The 21,132-nt window shown below is 48.7% G+C and overlaps 1 protein-coding gene across 4 annotated transcripts in view; it reads left to right on the top strand.

Annotated features, from left to right (window-relative positions):
• Nucleotides 1–21,132, top strand: part of Patr-1 (Protein associated with topo II related - 1) — a 40,590-nt gene that overhangs the window by 3,918 nt on the left and 15,540 nt on the right. Inside the window, exons 4-15 of one of the 4 annotated variants that reach the window (XM_089561765.1) lie at nucleotides 802–894; nucleotides 5,021–5,095; nucleotides 5,755–5,898; nucleotides 9,901–10,008; nucleotides 10,072–10,269; nucleotides 11,375–11,504; nucleotides 11,594–11,674; nucleotides 14,751–14,808; nucleotides 15,387–15,449; nucleotides 17,158–17,321; nucleotides 18,594–18,730; nucleotides 18,991–19,111. In XM_089561765.1, the coding sequence (XP_089417891.1) occupies nucleotides 802–894; nucleotides 5,021–5,095; nucleotides 5,755–5,898; nucleotides 9,901–10,008; nucleotides 10,072–10,269; nucleotides 11,375–11,504; nucleotides 11,594–11,674; nucleotides 14,751–14,808; nucleotides 15,387–15,449; nucleotides 17,158–17,321; nucleotides 18,594–18,730; nucleotides 18,991–19,111 (1,372 nt within the window). Of the gene's footprint in view, nucleotides 1–801; nucleotides 895–5,020; nucleotides 5,096–5,754; nucleotides 5,900–9,900; nucleotides 10,009–10,071; nucleotides 10,270–11,374; nucleotides 11,505–11,593; nucleotides 11,675–14,750; nucleotides 14,809–15,386; nucleotides 15,450–17,157; nucleotides 17,322–18,593; nucleotides 18,731–18,990; nucleotides 19,112–21,132 lie in introns of all 4 variants that reach the window. The other 3 variants (XM_089561767.1, XM_089561769.1, XM_089561768.1) reach the window with 3 other exon arrangements.

Here is a 21,132-nt window from a genome sequence, read left to right as displayed (position 1 = left end):
ATCTACCTTCGTCCCTGTTTTTTTAGCGCTACTACTATGCCCTCTCAATTACTCAGATGCACGGAGAAGGAAGACGCCGACAAGGCAGTGGCAGATTATATAGAGCGGTTTCACTGAGGCCACACTTCAGTAACATATGTTGCCGGGCTAGTTGGTTTTGCATTTTTGAGAAAGACATGGCGCTACAAGTACATGCACAAAAAGATGAGGAGACGAAGGACAGGTACCTGTCCTTCGTCTTTTTGTGCTTGTACAGAGTCGATCACACTTGTCTAGAGTGCTGGAAAGGTGCTGTTCAAGGGGAGTGAAGAGAAATTATGAAGCAGGCATTGACTTTCATTGATAATGCTTGTGCTGGACAGCAGCTGAATAGAGACGTGAATGCACAGGCACCATGGAGCGCCTTACCGCTAGCAAAGCAGCTGCGAAAAGATTTCGGTTCATTTGCTCCACAGCACACCGTCCGAGCACTATAGACAGGTGTGGTTGACTCTGTACTTTTATTACCATGTCTTTTTAAAAAAAAATGAGGCTGCACTCCTAATAGCGCGAACGTTGGCATGACGTGCATCATATTTGTGGTTTTTCTCCATGCCGGCTCAGGTCGTGTCAAATTGGCTGGCTGCATTGCACGTAAGAACATGACTTGCAGCCTTCGATATCAGTTGAGAACTGTCTGGTACTCCTGCTAGACACATCTTGCGAAAGTGGCGCATGAATTAGCATTGCTGGTTGCAATGTTTGGACAAACACATTTGTTCTTGTTTTGTGAGTTAGCTTGAAGACTCCTTCTGCTTGCAGGATGTGGTAGAGCGGAGCATCTCCCATTTGGGATTGGAGGACGACCAGGAGGATGACCCAGCTGTCGTCACTTACTCCAAGTCTGCAGCATCTGTGAGTGTGGCAACGCCCTGCGCAGTGCACTTTGGGAGGGATTACTCTGAGCAGATTTGCATTTTGAAGCCGCACATGCCATGATTGGGGTGCAGGGCTCGTTTTTGCTGTGGGGTTGGGAGAAGAAAAAAAATGGAAGTTTGTGTTGTCATGTTGTTGCAAAGTCTATTGCCCTTAAACAGGATGGTATGGGCAGGCAGGGATGCATCCCGCTTAGTAAAATGGCCACAGTATGTTGTGACCGAAAACTCTGCCGTCTGCCTTTTCCACAATTTGTGGTGCCCTCTGGGGAGTGCCGAAAATTCGTCTGCTACGGGCTGAAGCACATGGGAGACGCAGGCACGATCTGGTTCCATGAGGAGTCAGCTGCACCTGCCAAGTGGCAGGTGTGTGCTTGACGGCTGCTGCCATCTGTTGCATGCACCTGCCACCAACATGAACTGCACAGTAGGAGCTGGCAGTTTTCATTTTCGGCCTGTGGAGCTGGAGGAGAAAGGCGGATTGTCTGCTTGCACTTGCGAGTGCTGTCGTAGTTGCTGAAGGACGACGAGCAACTTCCAAGCTGAACAGAAACCTTGTGGAGGTCAGCTTAAAGGGACCACGAAATAGTATTGGCATGGACTAGGAAGACAACGAACCCTGCAGTGACGCGGGCAGGAGCGCTCACACCAGGCCATCCGCCATTAAATCATGCAGTCACCATCTGGCATGTCGTTCCGATTTCACTGGCCTGCCATCACGTTACAATATTTGCTGAGTTTATGGAAAGCAGATCAGCTACGGTAGAACCCCTCAGTAGTAAAGTCACTTGGACCAGCAGAAATCTTTTCGTTGTTGGTGATTTCATGGCTAGGATGCTGTCTGGCTGTTAATTGGCTACTTACTAAACGCACATATAGTGTTGATTGATAGAAGAAACTCAGAAAGGTCTTCCATCCTGTTCTTATCATCCCTTTATGTGATAATTATTTATTTTCAGTTATCACATGTTGTTATGTGTTTGACTTCGTTTTAAGTCTTGTAGAAGTACTGCATTTGTGCGAATACTGCACTGTTATCAATATAATGCATTTGATTCCTTGTGAAAATCTCTGTTTGAACACAGTGTCGTCTTCCGTGGCCTCAGTGGGGTTTAACTCTTTCGCTACCGCGGAAAAATGCACAATTTGGAGTGTACTGAAAGAAAAATTTTTTTCACAAGAACTAGTACACCCAGCACATATTGCAATACATGAAATTGTAGCTTATTAGTTACACTTCTGAATGAAACAAACAGAAGAGTTGTGTGTGCAAAAGTAAATGAACATTTATTTGTGAAATTTGCTAAAAATACAAAAAAAGTATATAGCAAAAACAAAAATTACCGGCTGCACTAAGCCCGAACTTGATTAGAGGAAAACTGGAATATACAAACTGTTGCACATGTTTATAGCTGTCATTATTGACAGTTTCAGCTATGAGAAAAATTTACTGCACTTTCCATGGCTTGTCAAGTCAGGGGTCATGACTGTGGTGCCACTGTGAAGAGCAATCAGGGGTGAAGATGTGAAGCAGAGGTAGACTGACAAGTGCTTCACAGAAGGTTTTATCTTTGTTCCTCCCTTGTTCTCTGATAGCCGAGCTTGCAGTTTCTTCTTTTTTTCATTCTTTTCGGTTGGCGTTGAATGGATTCTATGGGAGGATTGGGGGCGTGGACTTCTTTTCCCTCATCATACCCGAAGATTTCTTGAATGAGCTGCTCCCTTAAAGGCAGCTGATAAAATTTGGCATTTTAGGCAAGCTCTAAAACATCAGGATTGACGAAATAAGTTTTATCGATGTGGTTCAAAAGCCAGGACACTTTCCAAGTCTTGCCAATAGAAGCTGCCGCCACTGAATCATCCGGGTCCGTTACGTGCAAAAAAAAAACAAACAAAAAAAAGTGAAAAACCAATTTTGAGAAATGATTTTTGATGGCAGAGGGCCAGAATAGATTATTCTGGTATTTCAGTAGAGATACAGTCGTGGCAGGTCAACAATTTCAATGTATATGATGATTCCAATGAACATCAGAATATTCAACAGATTCACGTCTTCCCATGAGCCGTCACGCCGAATTTGCTGAAAATCTTCATTCATGCATACTTATTAGTGTTTCCGCACACGGTCTTCATCATTTCCGCCGTGAAGAGCATCAAAAAAAAGTCGAGAAGTCGAGCGAATCTCGGAGCGCCGCTCCGCAGCGATGTGCCGATATGGACACCTAGCTGTCGTCTTGGTTGAAAAACGCGACGCGACCTTGAGCATTTGGCAAACTGTCTTCGCCATACGTTGTCAAGACCCTGAAGCACAAAAATAAACCACTGTCATCAATTACAAACCGTATGCACCGCAGAAAACCCACAGTGAACGAAAACAGAACTTATATGCAAGTACGCGCTGACGTTCCAGGCTCCCGAGGCGAAGTCTCGCTGTCGAAACCGAAATCCGACGTTTGTACATTGTTGCCCGACTAATAACCGCTGCTTTCGTCACAAAAAACTAAACCGAAACCGGCCGACGTCCTCGGTGTCAGCTTTCGCTTTCGAGGAGCGCGCGGCGACGCGGACGCCATTTTCTCCGGCTGCCGCTGCTGCGGCCATTCAAAATTTTATTTTTCACGGCGCCCCCTCATGTCAAAACACTGAAACTAAGGCTGCAATCAAAAGAGCAGTTGTTGAGCTCGCTAACTAGATGGCGGAGCGCATCCACGACGCTCCAAAATAAGCTTTTTTGCGCGGGCGATTTGAATCGATCATATGCGAACGATGGCCTATGGCGCGGTAGCGAAAGCGTTAAGTGGCGGTAGTTAACAAATGCACACAACGCAGTTAAGTGTGGCAAAATTGTCCATGCAATGTTGTTGTGCCTCCGCTTTTTGTCGCTGCTGCCTGTTGCTTCGTGCTCCCCGGTGCTGCAAACAGTAATTTTCTTCCCCTCCGTACACCTCTCTGCATTTCAGCTGTCTTTCTTGGCGATCGGCGCCACCTTCTTTCTACGTTCATAGCCAGATTTACTCCCCCCCATGCATGCCACACACTTTGCTTCAGTGTCTGAAGGCTTTCTAAAGGTTCGCTTTCCTGTTCATCCCATGAGCTTAGTGGTTGGGCCATCTCAGAGAGTGCTGCTTTTATAAAGCCTTTGGTATTCACTGCAATGTCGTCATTTCTTGGGGAGCATGTCGCCACAGCCAGACGCTGTTTACTGTAAGTTTTTTTTTAATGCAAAAGCACTACTTGGCTATGTTTGCAGTTTCCTGTCCGCAGAAAGTAGACACACAACATGTCGGCAGCCCTTACGTCCTTCAAGGAAGAGTTAGGAGTAAAAGAATAATTGAATATGATAGAGGATGATAAAATGTTGGTGTGTGTCAAATTTTATTAATGTGGAATAATTAGTTGATTAATTAGAAACAAAAAAGTCAATTAGCCGTCGAGATAGCCGCAAATGTCGATACAGTCCCAAGTGAAGCAAAGAGAGACAACCAAGTGTGGAACAGGTGTCAATGCTTTTGCATTCTCCCATTGCGCATCGGTGCAGTGATCTGTTTTATTACAGATGCCTTTACTATAAATGAAAAAAATATATGCAGTGTACGGTTCCTAGACGTATAGTGGGTTTCCACTGTATAGGTATTCCATCACTCGTCGCACCACCACAAGAATTTTTGAGCTGGCTTCATTAACTTCGAAGATATTGATGATTGAAAATAACGCTCCTTACCCCCTCAACAGAAATGATAGCAGGCGAGGACTGTGCCCTGCCTATGACTATGTTGTGCGTTGACACTTTGCCTTGTTCCAGCAGGCGTCCAGTGCCGGCAACCTAATGTGCATGCGCGATCGTGCACGTCTTTAGGAATAACACGCCCGAGTTCCCAACGCGTCGCCAGTTTGCTTTGTAGCCGATGCAGCAAAGCGTAATCTCTGGTGAACGCAAAAGACATGACAGATTACTCCAGAACCATCCACGGAAATTTGCATCAGCAGCACATCAGCACCGTGTGTGTGAAGGCATTGACTTTGCGTGTGCCTGAGCGGTGGAGGAAGCAGCTCTTTGCATGCTCATCTGAACAGTTGACTGAATTGTTGACCTGGTATTGCTGCAGCCCTGGCCCGCTGAGTGGGGGGGACGCGCCGGTTCCTCACCACCTCCACCCGCCATTCTCCAGCAGCAGTTTGGTGTAAGTCCTGCGCATTCATTATTGTCTTGCCGCCCCTGAAATCACCCTTGGTGTGCCCCTACAGCTGTGAGAAGCGAACTTGTGCCTTTGTGGCCTAGCTGGACTTGCTACTGGGCAGTGTAATGCTGAGCCGTGATGCCAAGCGAGAGTCGGGGCAGAATGGTGGCTTGGCGCATTCTGCACCCTGAAATTTTTCGAACAAGTCCACCTCATGGGCCACAGATTGCAGGCAATTTTTGAGTAGCCTTGAGCGGCAGTAGTGCACGGGGCTCGCATGCATTTAAAAGAATTTTTTTTCGCGCACCCAAACTACTCTGTTGTGTGTCAAGGTGTAGGAGCCGGTTACTGGCCTGGAATGGAGGCAAGTATGAATGAAGAGTCCTTCAGCAGTATTTGTTAAGGAGTCCACCGCTGAGGTGTTGTAGTTACTTACCTTTTTGTGTCATGCCGAGAGCACAGCTCTCCTGTGGGTTGAAGGCTGTTTGTAATGCACTGCCTGAAAACTGCTGTTGTCGCATTGCCTGTTGCATGCTGGGCCACTCTTCTTCTTTGCTTCTCCTCTTGCAAAGCTAGAGATGCGTTGGCCCTTAATGACAGGCTCTTACGAGAAGTCTGCATCATGGGACACAGTTTAACTGGTCTGTACTTGGTGTGTGCAGGGCTCCCCAAAGACGGAAACCATCTGGACGCCCAAGGCAGTGCATCCACCTACTGATGACCGGCTGGCGTCGCTGTTGTGGAAGCTGCAGCAGCAAAGCTCGGCTTCAGCCCAGCAACACCCAGTGCCCCAATCCCAACTCCAAGTGAGCTAGACTCCCTCTTTTACAAGGGCGTGTCCAAACACACGGCATTTTGCTCGTTCCCCATGGAGTGTATTGTGGTGGAAAAATGTTGTGAACTGTTTAGGCATTCCTGTTAGGCCGCGTTCATGCAGGTCAGTCACGAGGGTGAGAAGTGTCCACACAGCAGTCACTGTCTGCGACTTGCAATGGGCGGAGAAGTTCAGTGTAGTTCTGGACCAGCTAGCCCTGCATCACCTTCTCTATTCTGAATTAGGCACATTGCATGAAGAAGGTGAAATTACGCTTGGGTCTACTTGTGGTTGTGTCAGGCAGGTGAGGCTTTGAGCGAAATTGTTGCCATAGAAACACATTTGTACAGTGGAACCCCGATTATGACCTTCAGTGGACCGTGTGCAACCATCGCATAATCTGGGCGTCGTAAATCGAAAACCTTGCGCAACTGACACATTCGTGTAGGAAATGCGTTTGCTACTCTGTCTTTCAAAAATTAATTAAGATCCACGCGTTAAAAAATGCCCATTTTCGTTCTTTGGGCATTAGTTCTGAGACCGCGCGCAGCCAGGCTTTTTGGTGTTGAAGAGGCGGCTTTAGATGATGTACACGTTCCCGTCTCTGCACATTAATTAGATGTCACTTGTACTTCGAAAACGATGATTTGGACTGCATGCCAGATGTGTGGCTGCTTGCAACTCTTTGAAAACTTTTTCCTGCAGTACGACCATGCCAGCGACATGTTTTTCTGTTCAGACTTCCTCTAGAACTGCTGTCACTCTGCGGAAGCAGGCAGTAGTGCCAGTACTGTTTTTACACTATTGTAAGTTAACTTGAAGGCAAGTCGACCCCCCCCCCCCAACATCCTATGTCAGGAAAGTAAAAAAAAAAAGGAAGGGTGTGCCCGGAAATGTATTAGTCACTGGACTGCTCTTCACACTTGCGCCATTGTCCTCGGGCCTGTTTCACATGCAAGCAAAAGCACCTTCCATCCCTTTCCTGCTGCCTCGGTGCAAAAACCTGTTTTGAGCCGTCATGGCAGCTTGAGCGGCAAGATTGTTGAGGTGCCAGCAAGTTGGAAATTTTTGGCCGCAACGCATCGCTCCGCCTCTCAGTTCACTCTGTCGCTTGCATGTGAACCAGCCTTCACGAGTGCTGCCATCGTCATTGCTGCTGCAGTCCCACAAGACATCATTCTAACGTCGTCATCCAGGGAAATTCCGCACTTCTCACTAACAACCACAGCGCGTCGACATCGTGTGAAATCCCACACTTTGCAAACAACTGCACCATGACATCGTGTAGAACAGCTGAAAATTTTGCCTCTCTGCAGTCGTCACACCCGAATCCCCCATCCTGAATGTCGAACTTGCGGCCCGGCGTGCAGTTCGTTTCTCCAGTGCAAAGAATAAGTCATCTTCAATGTCAACGAGCGCTGAATGCTTACTGGACCCGGAGTATTAATGACTACTGGCGAAGCACAACAGTGAAAACTGATAAAACATGGCCAGCAGTCAAGTCAAATATGTCAAAAAAGGCCAAAGAGACACTATGCGTGAGTGGCGTCGGCTTTGTCATCAGCTGCCGACGCTCCCCACAAGCGCTGCCGTTCTGAGTGGCAGTGCTGCTGCGATTGGAACATGGGCCCTTCCATCAACTATTGACACACCCATGAGAGCCGATTGGGCAGTTAAAAGTTTAAAAAAAAAAATGACAATTCTTTCGAACGAGCGTGCAGATTAGTCAAATGGGTAGAGCTGTAGAGCAAAAAAATTTCAACCGCGCTGTAGCATCCCTGATATCTCGTTTGTCTTTCCTTTATTGATGGTGTAATGCTCTGGTTTCGATTGTAAGTCGACCCCTCAACTTTGGATTTTCAAATTTTAAGTAATAGATTGACTTGCAGTTGTGTAAATAGGGTACTAGGGATTCGCATCATATAGGAAGATAGAGAACTCTTATGTTCATCTGTGACCCGAATGCGCCAGCGGTGTGTTCTCTGCAGCGATGTGCAGCCTGACGGGTGACAGTGTTGCGCCGCTCGCGCATGGCTCGCTTGGTGTCACAGTACCTAACATGCTCTGCATTAAAGCTGCAGCGGAAAGTACTTTCGAACAAACCTCTGATGACCACAGAAATGTGTAATCATGTTATCACCAGTACAATAACTTCATGCTGGCATAATTTACAATTGATTTCCCTAACACCTTCGTTAGGCAAGTGCACAGAAAAAGAGGCCAGGTGAGTCTCCTCACGCAGACAACCATGGGTTGCACGCACGGAGTCCTAGCGATTGGCAGAACCGTCATTACAGGCCGTCGTGCGCTCGATCGCATTGTTGTGCCCGTGTCTCAGTCTTGATTTTGATTTGGAATGAATTGGGTGTGCATATTGTGTGCATATTTTTGTGTCATATAATCTATGCTTTGAATGCATTACCCTTACGAAAGATTCGCCAGCCCGCACCAATTCGTCGTAGCATGCAGGTCATCACAGCCACGGGGGGACTCATAATTGGGGTTCCATTGTAGCTCTTTTATAAAAAAGCTAAAGTGGGTCACTGGAAACAAAAAATGCTTCTTCTCAGACTTGTTTCTGTGCAGTGGCAGTTGGCATTTCAATTCTTATGGAATGCTCATTGTTTCCACAAGGTTGTGCTTCACACTTGGCATGGTTCAACATTGATTGAGCCTCATGTCACGAAGAAAACTGTTCGCTCATTCACAGAAGTGCAGACAAGGGTACTTTTTATTCTGTCATGAAAATTGAGCAGCCTCTGCAGTGGCTCATTGGTTATGTCGCTTGGCTGCTGACCTGAAAGACACGGGATCCCGGCCGCTATGGTCGAATTTTGATGGAGGTGAAATCCTAGAAGCCCATGTACCGTGCGATGTCAGGGCACGTTAAAGAACCCCATGTGATCAAAATTTCCGGAGCCCTTCACTACAGCATCCCCCATAGCCTGAGGCGCTCTGGGATGTTAAACCCCTCATTAAAGGGATACTGAAGCAAAATCTTAAAATGAACAAAAATGCTGAAAATAGATTCTCAGAATGTGATTACACCGAAATCTAGTCACTGCGCATATTTTTCAGCGGATGGTTTTATTTTCGATGTTTCATGAGGGCGCGCCAAGCCCTCCCTGTGGCGCGAGGTGAGGAGCGTGACGTCATGGCACCCTCTTGAGGCGACAAATATGGTAGCGCCCTTCGATGCATGACGCCTCGCTTCGGACTGGTTTCGTCGTTGTTACTGCCTTCTTTAGCACGTTCAGTGGCCATAAATGGGCTACCGGTCTTTCGCTTCGTCTCCTGTTGCCCATAACAAAACGTGCGAGTAATAAATTTGCTGTATTTTTTTATTTAGAGTGACGATTCTGCCCCCTTTAGACTAGGAGGGGCGTCGGTTTGTTGACAACAATGGTTCCCCTCCTAACCACCAGATGGTGCCACTAGTGTAAACATCGTCGTGCCTCTGTTTTAAAAGTAAGAATGTTAGAAATGGTGTAAAGTCCAGAAAAAATAGCTGCATTTAGCGTACGTAAGCGTGCATACGGTTGTGGTATGTAGACAGCATCGATTAACATCTTGACATATCTCTGTACGCCGTGAGCAGACGACAACCACAAGTAGCGATGGCAATCGTGCTTCTGCGGGAACGGTGGGCACGTGGGTGTAGTGATGTCTAGTCGTAGCTTCCACAGGCAGCCACCAGGTGCAACGTGTTATCCGCCTTTTTTGCTAAAATTCTTGTTGAATTTATCAATTTTAGGGGTCAAGCTCTTGTTTACATGTAAAAGAGCAGCTCCAAAAGTTAGGTTCAGTATCCCTTTAACCAAACCAAGCCAGACATGCCAGCCTCTGCCAGGATAAACGATAAAAAGTGCATTCACTCAAATTTAGTTTGCTTTCTGGTTTAGGGGTTTGCGTAAGCAGGCTCCACAAGTTGCTGTGATTCGTGGCATGCAGAGCCTGGTAATGCTAACAGAGTGCTTTCCTGTCTTGCACGAAGGCTGCTGCTGCTGCTGGGAGGTCGCCCCTGCCCCCCAATGTGCGAACCTTGGAAGAACTGGAGCGGGACATGTTGTACTCGGGTGGCAGCCGCCCAGTGCCCATTGGGGTGAGTCTGTGCAGCGCATGGCTGGGCAGAAGAGCACGGGGGGTGCAAACGGCTGCCTTGCAGAGTCCCCGCCGTGGTTCGCCCTGGGGAGTGCGTGACCACGTCGAGATGGTTGGACCCTCCTCGCCCCGCTCATACCCGGGTGCCACAGACGGGGGAACCCCTTCCCCTGGCAGGCGAGGGTCAGTGGACCACCTCCCTGGGATGCTGCCCCCTCTGCGCGGAGGACAGCCCAAGTCTCCACAGTTTCGCTTCAGCCCAGTGCGTCTTTGGTTCCTCTGTTTTACTGAGGTGGCCGTTTCCTGGTCTCTGCATTGTGGGTGATGGCATTTGCAGCGTAAGACGGATCGCGAAGAGGAAGGCGAGATGACAAGTGGCGCTGTGCTGCGCTAAGCACCGCTTCATGGATCCTCGGCACGCTCATTGTGCAGGGTGCAAATGAGCGCTTGTGCCATTACCATCACTGCAAAATTGCTGTCGCGAAATGTTTACTTAGGCGTGATAACCGTCAGTGAGCTTTCTTGCTCATTTATGTCAACCATGGCTGTGTAAAGGTAGCCGAGATTCATTCACTGATTAGACTTGATTTTAGTATTTATTTACACAAGCAAGGTTATGCAGAGTTGTGGAGTAAAATGGGGAATAAAGCCGCTTGAGGCAGCATGGCTAGGCCTCAAAACCTATGGCTGCAACAGGGCAAAAAGAACACCTTTCGACAATAAGTGAGCAAAAGAGGGGAGTGGGTGAATGGAAGGACAGGTAAAGAATCCATTGGCGGGGCCTGTTTTCATGTTTCATGAGGGTTTAGGAAAGAACTAGGTTGGAGCCAAAAAACAGAAAAAACGCACATCATGAACTTGTGTTGATTCTCAAATGAAGGCATTTGTTCAAAGCATCTAACTTGTACACATACAGACGAAAGAAGGAAAAGGACAACGGAAAAAAAAAGAAAAGAACTAAATCAGAACCATGAAATACTGGCCCCGGCACTTGGGCAATACAGCCAAGATAGAAACACTGATGTGTGGTGTTTCTTCTCATGCCACCACGTTGCTGTGTTTCCTTCGATATCCGGTTAGGTTTGTCAAAAAAGTGTGGATCTGAAAAATTGCTTAGTGGCTAATTCCTCTGTGAAAGTGGAAGGTGGGGCTCACGCTTGCGTTTTCCCATTGCTTTGTGTAGCGTTGCAGTGTTGCTTGCCTGCCATTTCCACTCGGAACTGGTGGTCAGTGCAGGGAGAGAGCAATGAAGGTAGCGGGCCCTTTGAAGTGTGTAGTCTTGTGCAGAGAGAAGCAGTGGTGTGCTTCGCCTGTCACAAGAGCAGGAAAGTGCTCTTGGACTGCCAGCTGATGTGCCTCCTTTGCAGGGCCGGGCACCATACCCCCCTCCTGGCATGCATGCCCCCGTCTCCCTGCCTGCCCAGCTGGGTATGTCACCCCCCACCAGAGGGCCCCTCCATGGCCGCATGTCGCCAGGGATTCAACCGCCGGGCTTTGGTATGCTCCATCGCTGTTGTCTTCTGCCTTGTGCAGCAGCACATGTTGGCCAGTGTGGTGCGCGTTGACCAGGGACTTCTCTTGTGCAGGAGGCCGGCTGCCTGTGCCCCCCGTGCCCCATCCCATGCTGGGGCGTGGCCGCGTCATGATGGGCCCACCTATGTTGCTCAGTGAGTTACACTGCTGGGTCACAGGTTCCTTTTCCTTTATTACCCTTTGGGAGCCACACAGGTCCCTGTTGTTCTGGTAACTTGAACATGCTGTTTCATGGGCATTTATGGAACAAGCACTAAAATGGAGCTGGATTGGTATACGGGGGGATTGAGTAAGCCAGGGAGTTGCTGGGATGGGAAAAGAAGTTCATAGCCTGCATGGGCATGGCCAGAGTGGGAAGGCAGTTCTTCTCGGAGGCGCTTGCTGGCACCAAGCTGGTACTGTGAAGTCTGACTCGGATAAGATGAACAGTGTTAGAAGAGCATTTGGTTGGTTGACCTTTGGACTCGGTGTAAAAAGCATCCATTTAAGGTGAATTGTTTCGCAGGTCCTTTGGTTAAGCTGAATTTTTGCAGTCGCAGGGAACTGTGGCAGCCCCACGCAGCTGCATTCGTGGAGTGTCCGCATGGCACTGTCAAAGAAAAAGAAAAAAACAGCGCAAAAATGCTTCTATGCAAGAAAGCGCACCAGCACAAAATGGAACCCGCACACCTTCATGCAGAACTGAGGGAAGCTGTTTCGCGGGAACATGCCTACTCAAGGGGAAGCTTTCTTGCTGGTGCAAAAAAGGCAGGGTACCTTCACACCAGCGGCAATAATTGCGCTCTCACGTTTGCAGAATGCATGCAGAGGAACAATTACAATCTCATGAGTTTGAGTTTGGGAGCAAGACCCCAACAAGCAAAGATGGATATAACAAGCTTGATAACGTCGTGTGAATTACATCGAAAAACGGGAGCCGCGTTTTCAACTGCCACCTGAACCCACTGGCATTTATCTTGGAACCAAGTACAACGCACTCTGTCTTGGGCAGCACGAAAGGCATGAAGCAAGCTATGTTTTTTACAAAGCACGGATGAGAGCTCTGTAATCGCAGCGCATTCAGGCGCACGGAGCGCGCTGTCATGTCGTATTTCTTTAAACTCCGCGGGCTTTCGTATTTCCCCAATAAAAGTGGGCACACTAAGTCTATCTCGGTGGCATTGCCTGAGTTGGACAATATTTGTGGAGCTCCACAACTTTCCTGTTGACACCTGAAGGTTTCAAGCTATGTTTAAAAAGTTAATTATTTTTATCTCGACTAATTATTCAAGTAGGACGAGCAAAAAAATGGTACTGTAAGTTTGGATAAACCCTAACAACAGCCACGGGATTTCACCTCTGAAGAACGCTTAGGTTTTTTCAGTCTTTGTACAAGTTAGCTGGGGCACCCTGTATATACCGTATTTACTCGCATAATGATCACACTTTTTTTTTTTTCAAAAAATTGACGCAAATTTAGGTGTGCGATCATTACGCGGGGTAAATTTTTAACGAAAAAATTTTGAGCCCCGAAAACACAAACAAGTTGCAGGGCAGCCTACTCTTGTCATTCGGGCGCGCTACCCGCGCTTATTGTGAACCGAGCTCGGCGATCTCGGCTTACGTCGCCAACCGAGAAGATATGAGTGCAAAAAGCGCACGAGCTGGCCCGCTTCAAGAACGTACTCTCTTCGCACTAAATCACGTTCGAAAAGCAACGCATCAAAATAGGCAGCGTGTATAGTGCTGCGCGACGGCGCTCTTATGCAGCCTTTGATCTCGTCTGATGGCGCAGCAACAGCGTACAACAGCAGCGCCCCGCGGCGCTCAAGCTACGCATTTTACCGCCGTTACGCCGAAAAATGTCCGGTCCCTGCCGCATCATTAAAGCAGGTGACAAATTCGGAACGCTTGCAGCACTAGATTCCGCGAGCTTACCACAATGATGCTGCCCGCGAGTGCAGCAGACGTACTCCCTAGTCGTCGCTAGGCCTAAGTTGTTTCATATCGAAGCCACAGTGGACGGCGCTTTTGAACTGACCAACGCTATAATGAATGTTCTACTTATGGCGCTGCCTTACTGACAACCTGATTTTTTCATATTAAAAGAAATATATACGATGGATTTCACCGATGCCTTAGCAGCGGAGCTGGCGTGCAAGCAGATCGGGTCAATCGCGCTGCAACGGCGGCAGCTGCTACGCAACTGCGAACATAAAACTAGCTTGTATCGCAGTTATTACTCCTACCAGCAATTCGGTGCAGGCCAGTGATCCTCAAGGAGGACTCATTTTTGATGTTCCCGTATCCCAGGGCTTATTATTTACGAGAACAATTAAGTTTAGCCGGATCACCGTGTCACTTCGTTGCACCGCAACCCAGAACGGTGGCGAGCCTTGCGGTAACGACGAACCGTGATTCGAGATAACCGCAGATAAGTTTGGTATCCGCGATTAAGCATAACCGCATTTAGACTGCCCGTGTGACTGCAGGCCAGCCAACAGGCGGCTGCCGCTGCAATGCTGACAGAGCAAGATGGTCATCTGCACGTGCCATCTGTCAGACAGATAAGCAAGTACGATCATCGTCGGCTAGACTCCGCATCGTCGACAAATTGCCGCGGCAAGTTCGAGGTGCGATGATTACGCGGGGAATAAAAAAAACTGAATTTTGCCAACAAAATTCGGGGGTGCGATCATTACGCGAGTGCGATCATTATGCGAGTAAATACGGTAGATATATGGGAGCCATGCACATGGCGGCTGCTCCCACACTCGCGTTATCAGCGTGACCACGAAATGTCTCCATGACTTCGAGTAACTGGTGTTTACTGTGTTTGCTAGGCCATTTCTTCTAAATTTATTTTTCATTTTGGCTTCTGTTTTCATGTGAGAAGTGGATGTAATGAAAAATTTTGGACTTAGTTCTCAGCTTCGTACTATCTAGGTTTAACTGTGTTTGCAGTGTCTGCCATTGTGTGTTCCAGCCTTGCTTATGATGACAGAATAGTGGCCATGACCTTCTCGACGCAACTTCGGACTGTCATGAACTTAGTGAGGGGTGTGACGTAATGTGATGGTGGCATACATTGTATGGCCGTAGCAGTGAATATAATTGGGAAGGATAAGTTGAGGAGTGTGCCTACAAGTGGCTGCTTCTTGCAGGCCTACAGTGTTTTGAAATGAGTAAGTTAGTGAGTTAGCATCTGGGTTTTTTTTCCTGTGTCTGCAGACAATCCGGTGCACAGCCAGATGCCACTGCCAGGAAGCCTGCCTTTCAGGCCTGGATTGTGAGTACCGGCACTCTTCCTAGTGCATCTCTGGACTGATGGTTGTGGAATCTGTTGGTCTGCGGGAATTGTTCGCACTATGAGGGTTTCTGAATTAGTATTAAAAAAAAGAAGCAAGTGCATAGACAGTGTGCAGCATTCAGTGATCAGCTGCCGATACGCCAGGAGCCTGGGTGAATTCGTGTCTGGGGTATCATTACCAGGATTTTGGTTATGCTGGTTTCAATGGCGGTGGATGTTTGCATCTCCGGCGACGTAACTGAGTGGTCATCAAAGCTTTTATTTTGCGAGGTATGCGAGACAAGGGGAAGTGCGTGTTGCTGGATCACGGAGTCTTGCATACACTGCTAGTGGGCAACATTGGAGCTTCTGAGACACTGTGACTGTTTGCGAACGCAAGTTTTTCGTGCCGGCACTTGACACCGCCTGAACGTACGAATGGAAACAGAAGCATTGGCTCCTTTTTCTTCCCGGCTGTCTGTCACTTTTATAGTGTGCTTTTCTTCCATTTCCTCTCCCCCTCTCCTTCTTCTTCCCTCTGTTCTGCTTCTTCTCTCGCTGTCGGGGGCTGTCTACAGCAGCGCGGTGGACCTTCGGCGTCTCCTCTATCCCCGACAGGTTCAGCACCCGCTTCTCAATAAGTATGTCCTCCAGGGTCCTCCTCCTGATTGGGGGGCTGCTTGTGCCGTCTGCGTTCAGGGCTTAGCAACAAAGGGTTCCTGACGGCCAGGGTTTTTGGCCGCACAACAAACATTCCCTTTCTTCTGTAAAAGTGGCCATCTTCCCAGTGCTGTCATGCTGAGGAAAATTCAGCCTTGCCATTTTATTTTTAGAAGAAAGGCCGTTGTATTAGTGCTGAGCCCAGGGTATCGGCAACATTTTTTATTTATTGATACTGCGATCTTTTACAAGACCTTCGCACATGTTCGTGTCCCAGATAAAAACACAAAGGTAGCTCGGAACAGCCTAAACATTGTTAATGGTAACGCTGCCACTAGTCCAAGCTGGTCAGATGCTGAAGAAAATTCAGCCTTGCCATTCCATCTTTAGAAGAAAGTCCATTGTATTAGTGCTGAGCCCAGGGTATCGGCGACATGTTCATGTCCCAGATAAAAACAAAGGTAGCTCGGAACAGCCTAAACATTGTTAATGGTAACGCTGCCACTAGTCCAAGGTGGTCAGATGCTGAAGAAAATTCACCCTTGCCATTCCATCTTTAGAAGAAAGGCCATTGTATTAGTGCTGAGCCCAGGGTATCGGCGACATGTTCATGTCCCAGATAAAGACACCAAATTTGCTCGGAACAGCCTAAACATCGTTAATGGTAATGCTGCCACTAGTCCAAGCTGGTCAGAGGCCTTGGTTGTGCTTCATTTGGCTTTGCAAGATGATCACCCTCACAGTTTGGCCATGACTGCGGGGCATCTTTCTGTGTGTGTCGGATCTAATTTGCCTCTCAGTGTACTGTCACCAACCGATTCTTAGCACTTGGTGGGACCTGGGAAATGGCCGGGATAATCGAACAGCCTGAAGAATTAGTCTACTTTTAAAAAAATCTCTTCACTAAAAAGTGGCAGCTAGAAATGAATGTGGATTTCACCTTGTACCACGTTTCAGCGGCATGTGACATCGCGAATATTTGCGCGATCACCTTTTCTGCAGTTTGTACCTTGACACATCACCACATCGGGAGGCCCTCCAAATTAACTGGTGCCTACCCTGGGGGTGTCTGAACAAATGAGCTTCTGAGATCATAGACCGTGGCAGCAGTCCGAATTATCTGAGTTTTCAAATTAACGGGGGTCGAATTAACAAGGCTGTACTGTATCTTAGTCTACAAAATTGGTCAGAGACCATAGTTGTGCAGTTCTGTTTTTTCTGTGCTTGTTTAGTAGAACTTTATTACATTAATATGAATCGTAGGAAAAGGCTGTTCCTCAAACCGCTTGTTCCTTGGGGCGATTAAGATAGGCACAAATGTGTACTTGGGTCTCATCTCCATCTTTGTTGTCCCTAATGGCATGGCATGAATGGCACAGGCTGGCCACATTTAGTTGGCACATTAGCCAGCGAATCTGGTCTGCACAAATCAGCGAGGCAGAAAAAAAAATTTTAAAAAGAAAATGAGCCTGTCACACAATTGCAGCCATATGAGGTCACTCTGGTATCCAGCTCAGTTCCTCCTCCGGTGGAGATGGTAGAGGGAAAAGAAAAAAAACGCTCCGACATGCCTCAGCTTTCTGTTGGAACTAGGCAAGTTCCTGTTGTAGCTACAGTTGGGCAGGAAACTAATTTTTCCCTTTCCAGTTTTCCACGGTGTACAGGTGTGAAATGGTTGGCTGCTTGCAGAAACCAGGTTCGCTTTGCATCGCCCAACAACCCGCACTACCAGCAGCATGCCTACCAGACGGTGTTTGGGAGCCCCCACCAGGTTCCCCCCCACCACTCGTACCTGCGGCCACATCTGTACGGAAACCTCGACCACAGGGGCAGCAGCAGCTCTGCTTGCTCGGGTGAGCGTTTGCATCCCTTTTGTGTATAACCCCTTGTGGCACTGTGTGCACAATTGTGGGCGTTGCTTTTCAGCTTTTGAAGCGAAAAGCTTCTCTAGGCTCGTCAACACCACACTTCGCATGGGCCACCCCTGGGCGCCGCCCGCCCTTCCTCCTCCTCGCCACCCCCTCCCTTCTCCTCCTCGCCACCTGTTTACCCTTCGCCGCTGCTAGCGGTTCTTATCGCGTTATCGCAAGGCGTTGCAATAACACCCGAGCGGCGGCGGCGGACATAAAAGAGGCCGCGGCGCGCACTCCATCGCCACTTCTCCTCGCCACCGGTTTACCCCTTGCCGCTGCTGCGCGGTCTCCGCCGCCATCCCAAGAGAAGGTTCTTTCGTAAGGCGTTGCGAGAACGCACGCATGAGCGTCGGCCGTAGAAGAGGCGCAGACATTCGCCATGGAAGGAAGAAAATAAGACCCGGAAGTGGTAGCGAGGGAGTTGGCTCAAAATCTACACCGCTACCGTGGTGCTCCCAGGGCATTGTGCGCGAACTGTGACAGCCATGACTTCAAACAAAGCATAACTGCAGCTTTTCGCTTGTATATCCAGGCTTAACCAGAGATAAGCTGCTGCCAATTTTTTTCAAAGTGTCTAGAGCTGTCCTCATGAAGTCAGTGATGCTGGCTACATTTAAATTTCTGCTGGACAGGATGGCAGGGCCATTTCATGTTGAAAGAAAGTAAAAATAAAAGGATTGTTTTGGAAAACAAAAGTAAAGATTGATGTCGTGAAGTTGTGCAGTGAACCTTGAAGGCGCTGTGTTGTGCTGTAATTTTTTTTCTTCTCTCACATGGTGACATATTTTACAAAAGGATTCTGTACTCGAGTTCTCACTGTGGAAACTGCTTCGGATGATAACGGAAATAATTAATTTGCCATAATTTTTTTTTTTTTTTGACAACTAGGGCTGCACTTCGTGGGCGCAGAAATGTGCGCCATGCATGAGTGCTTTCAAGTTTTTGAGCTGTTCATGTTATTTCTGTAAATTAAGGGGTTCCAAGTGTAGGCACGGAAATTTCTAGATTTTTCTCAGTAGTAAGAACACAGTGCATGTCTGGAAGGGATAACTGAAAACTGTGTCAGCTGTCCAGATACAATAATGTTATCTGTGCAATAACTTGGCAGGCATGTAATAATGGATATGGACGAATCAACAAGAGTGTGCCTGCTCCCTCAGTGTAGGAGCAGTGATGCTGGGCGTGCAATGAAATGGCCCCATTTCCTCCCAGGTAATGGTGCTGGAGGTGAGCATTCGGATGACCCCTACGCGGGACTGATGACCCAGAAGGAAAAGGATTGGCTCATCAAGATTCAGCTGCTGCAGGTGCAGCCTGAGAACCCGGAGGTGGACGATTACTACTATGTGGTAGGTGGTGATTGCTTTCTTTTTTTTTGTTTTTAGAGGCTGACTTTGTGACCCGCAGAGCTGTGTGCAAAAGCCACCCGTTTTGCGGGGTACATCATCCAGCAACTGTGGCAGAGTCTACCAGTGATGAACATGACCGTTATGCAGCATTTCCTCATTACTTCCTGAAGTGAATGGGATGTGCAGGAATGTCTGAGTGTGGTAGTATTCTACAAGAGACAAGCTCCAGACATGCTTCCCTTTTTTTGCCAACTTTGTAGATGTTTGCCAAGAAGAAAGCAGAGCGAAGAGAATCTCCTGGTGTGGATGGTGGGGACGGCGACAAACTGAGGTTCATTCGGCCAGAGCGCGTCCGCACAGAGTCGAAGAGCTACACTCCAAGTAAGCACACTTCCATCTCCCCCCCCCCAACTTCTCCCATGAAGGTGCACATGTGTCTCAATGCTGCTTTGCTGGTCTCTGGTAGGGTAACCTTGGGAAGTGTGGTGGAGTGGTCGCAGAGTGGGGACACAAACATACCATATTTACTCGAATGTAATGCATGAAGCGCAGTGCAAAAGCTTGCTGCACCACCACTAGTCACCTGTGTAGTGAGGCAAAGCCTGCCAGGCTGCTATCTGACCAGGCACAGATTGGTGTTCGCCAGTTCGATATATCCGTTTTATGGCTAACGTCGTGCATTATATAATATAGTAAATTCATGTCGTGGTTATAAATATTTAGGTACAGTCTGATATAGCCAATATTTCTAAATATCCGTGTTCGTTACTATTGAGCCGCCGCGGTGGCTCAGTGGTTATGGCGCTTGGCTGCTGACCCGAAAGACCCGGGTTTGATTCCGTTGCAGCGGTTGAATTTCGATGGAGGTGACATTCTGGAGGTCCGTGTGCTGTGCGATGTCAGTGCACGTTAAAGAACCCCAGGTGGTTGAAATTTCCGGAGCCCTTCACTACGGTGTCCCTCATAGCCTGAGTCGCTTTGGGACGTTAAACCCCATAAACCAAACCAAACCAAGTTGTGTTTGTTCTAATCAGGTTTGCCTGTATAATGTGCAGGATAATAATTTTACTGTTATTACATAGCTGGATGTCAAGAGAAACCAATGGCATCCATTTTGTCAAGTTCCCTGCAGCAGAATTTCTTTAAAGCTCTTGACAGAAAATACAAAATATAATATTGCCACGCGCCTAACGCGCCGCGCGGCCTCCGCGCTGAGTCGAAGACGACGACGAAGCGGCGGTGGGCTCTCGTGGCGCGCTGTTCTGTTCTGTGTTGTGGGAGCTGGCTCGATAATTAAAAAGAAGGCTCCCGGTCTTGGGTTCTCCCCGACGTCTACCTTCACGGCTCCTCTGGTCGTGACACTGGTGGAGGTGCTGGGTATGCTCCCTACTCCTGAGGACGACTCGACGCGTCCGCCTCTTGTGACCACATCTGTCCATCGTGCCAGCCGGAGGATCCGCGGCCTGTCCCCCGAGGCCCTTCCTATTGTCAGCGCGCCTTCAACTACCACTCCACTCATGGCGACGCCACTGCCCGCCCTGCCTACGACTGTCCCTGCAGCCAGCCCCACCTATCTCACCCTTCAGACTCCACGCACGCCTAAGCCCTTTCACGGCGACCTGTTTGAAGATGCCGAAGACTGGTTGGCTCACTACGAACGGGTCGCGACCTTTAACTGCTGGGACGACGCTACAAAGCTGCGTAACGTTTACTTCAGCCTTGAAGACTCTGCACGAACGTGGTTCGAAAACCATGAGACTACTTTCTCTACGTGGCCGGACTTTCGACGTCAGCTCCTGAGTACGTACGCCAACAGCGACCGCCGGGAGAGCGCAGAGCGTGCACTGTCCTCCCGAATTCAGCTCCCCAATGAGGGTGTTGCCATGTACGTCGAGGATGTGAAGCGTCTTTGCCATCGCGCCGATCCGGCCATGCCTGAAGAAAAAAAGCTGCGGCACCTGATGCGCGGCGTAAAAGACCAGCTTTTTTCCGGCCTCTTGCGGAACCCGCCCAACACCGTCGCGGAGTTCCTGGCCGAAGCCGTGCACATGGAGAAATTGCTGCAGCAAAGGTTCCATCAATACGACCGGCAACTGCGCAAGACGTCGGCTCTATCAACGTTGGACCGGTTGGACCATGATCCCAGGACGAATCCGGACTCTCTTCGCGAACTCATCCGTTCCGTGGTCCGCGAGGAGCTGCAGCACCTTCAAGCCACCTTTGCCCCTCGCGTCGATTCCGTCACCAGCGTCATCCGCGAGGAAGTCCGACAGGCACTCAGGGCACAAGACGCTGCAGCTGTGCCGGCGCCGCAACCGACCCCATACGATCCCGCGTCGTACCCGACTCCTGTCCAGCCAGTCACGTACGCGGACGTCGTGCGCCGCGCGGCCCCATCTCCT

This window comes from Amblyomma mixtum, chromosome 9 (genome assembly GCF_055824585.1).
Source record: "Amblyomma mixtum isolate Tamu chromosome 9, ASM5582458v1, whole genome shotgun sequence".
NCBI classification, from domain to species: domain Eukaryota; kingdom Metazoa; phylum Arthropoda; class Arachnida; order Ixodida; family Ixodidae; genus Amblyomma; species Amblyomma mixtum.
This window is presented reverse-complemented; position numbering and strand designations above follow the sequence as displayed.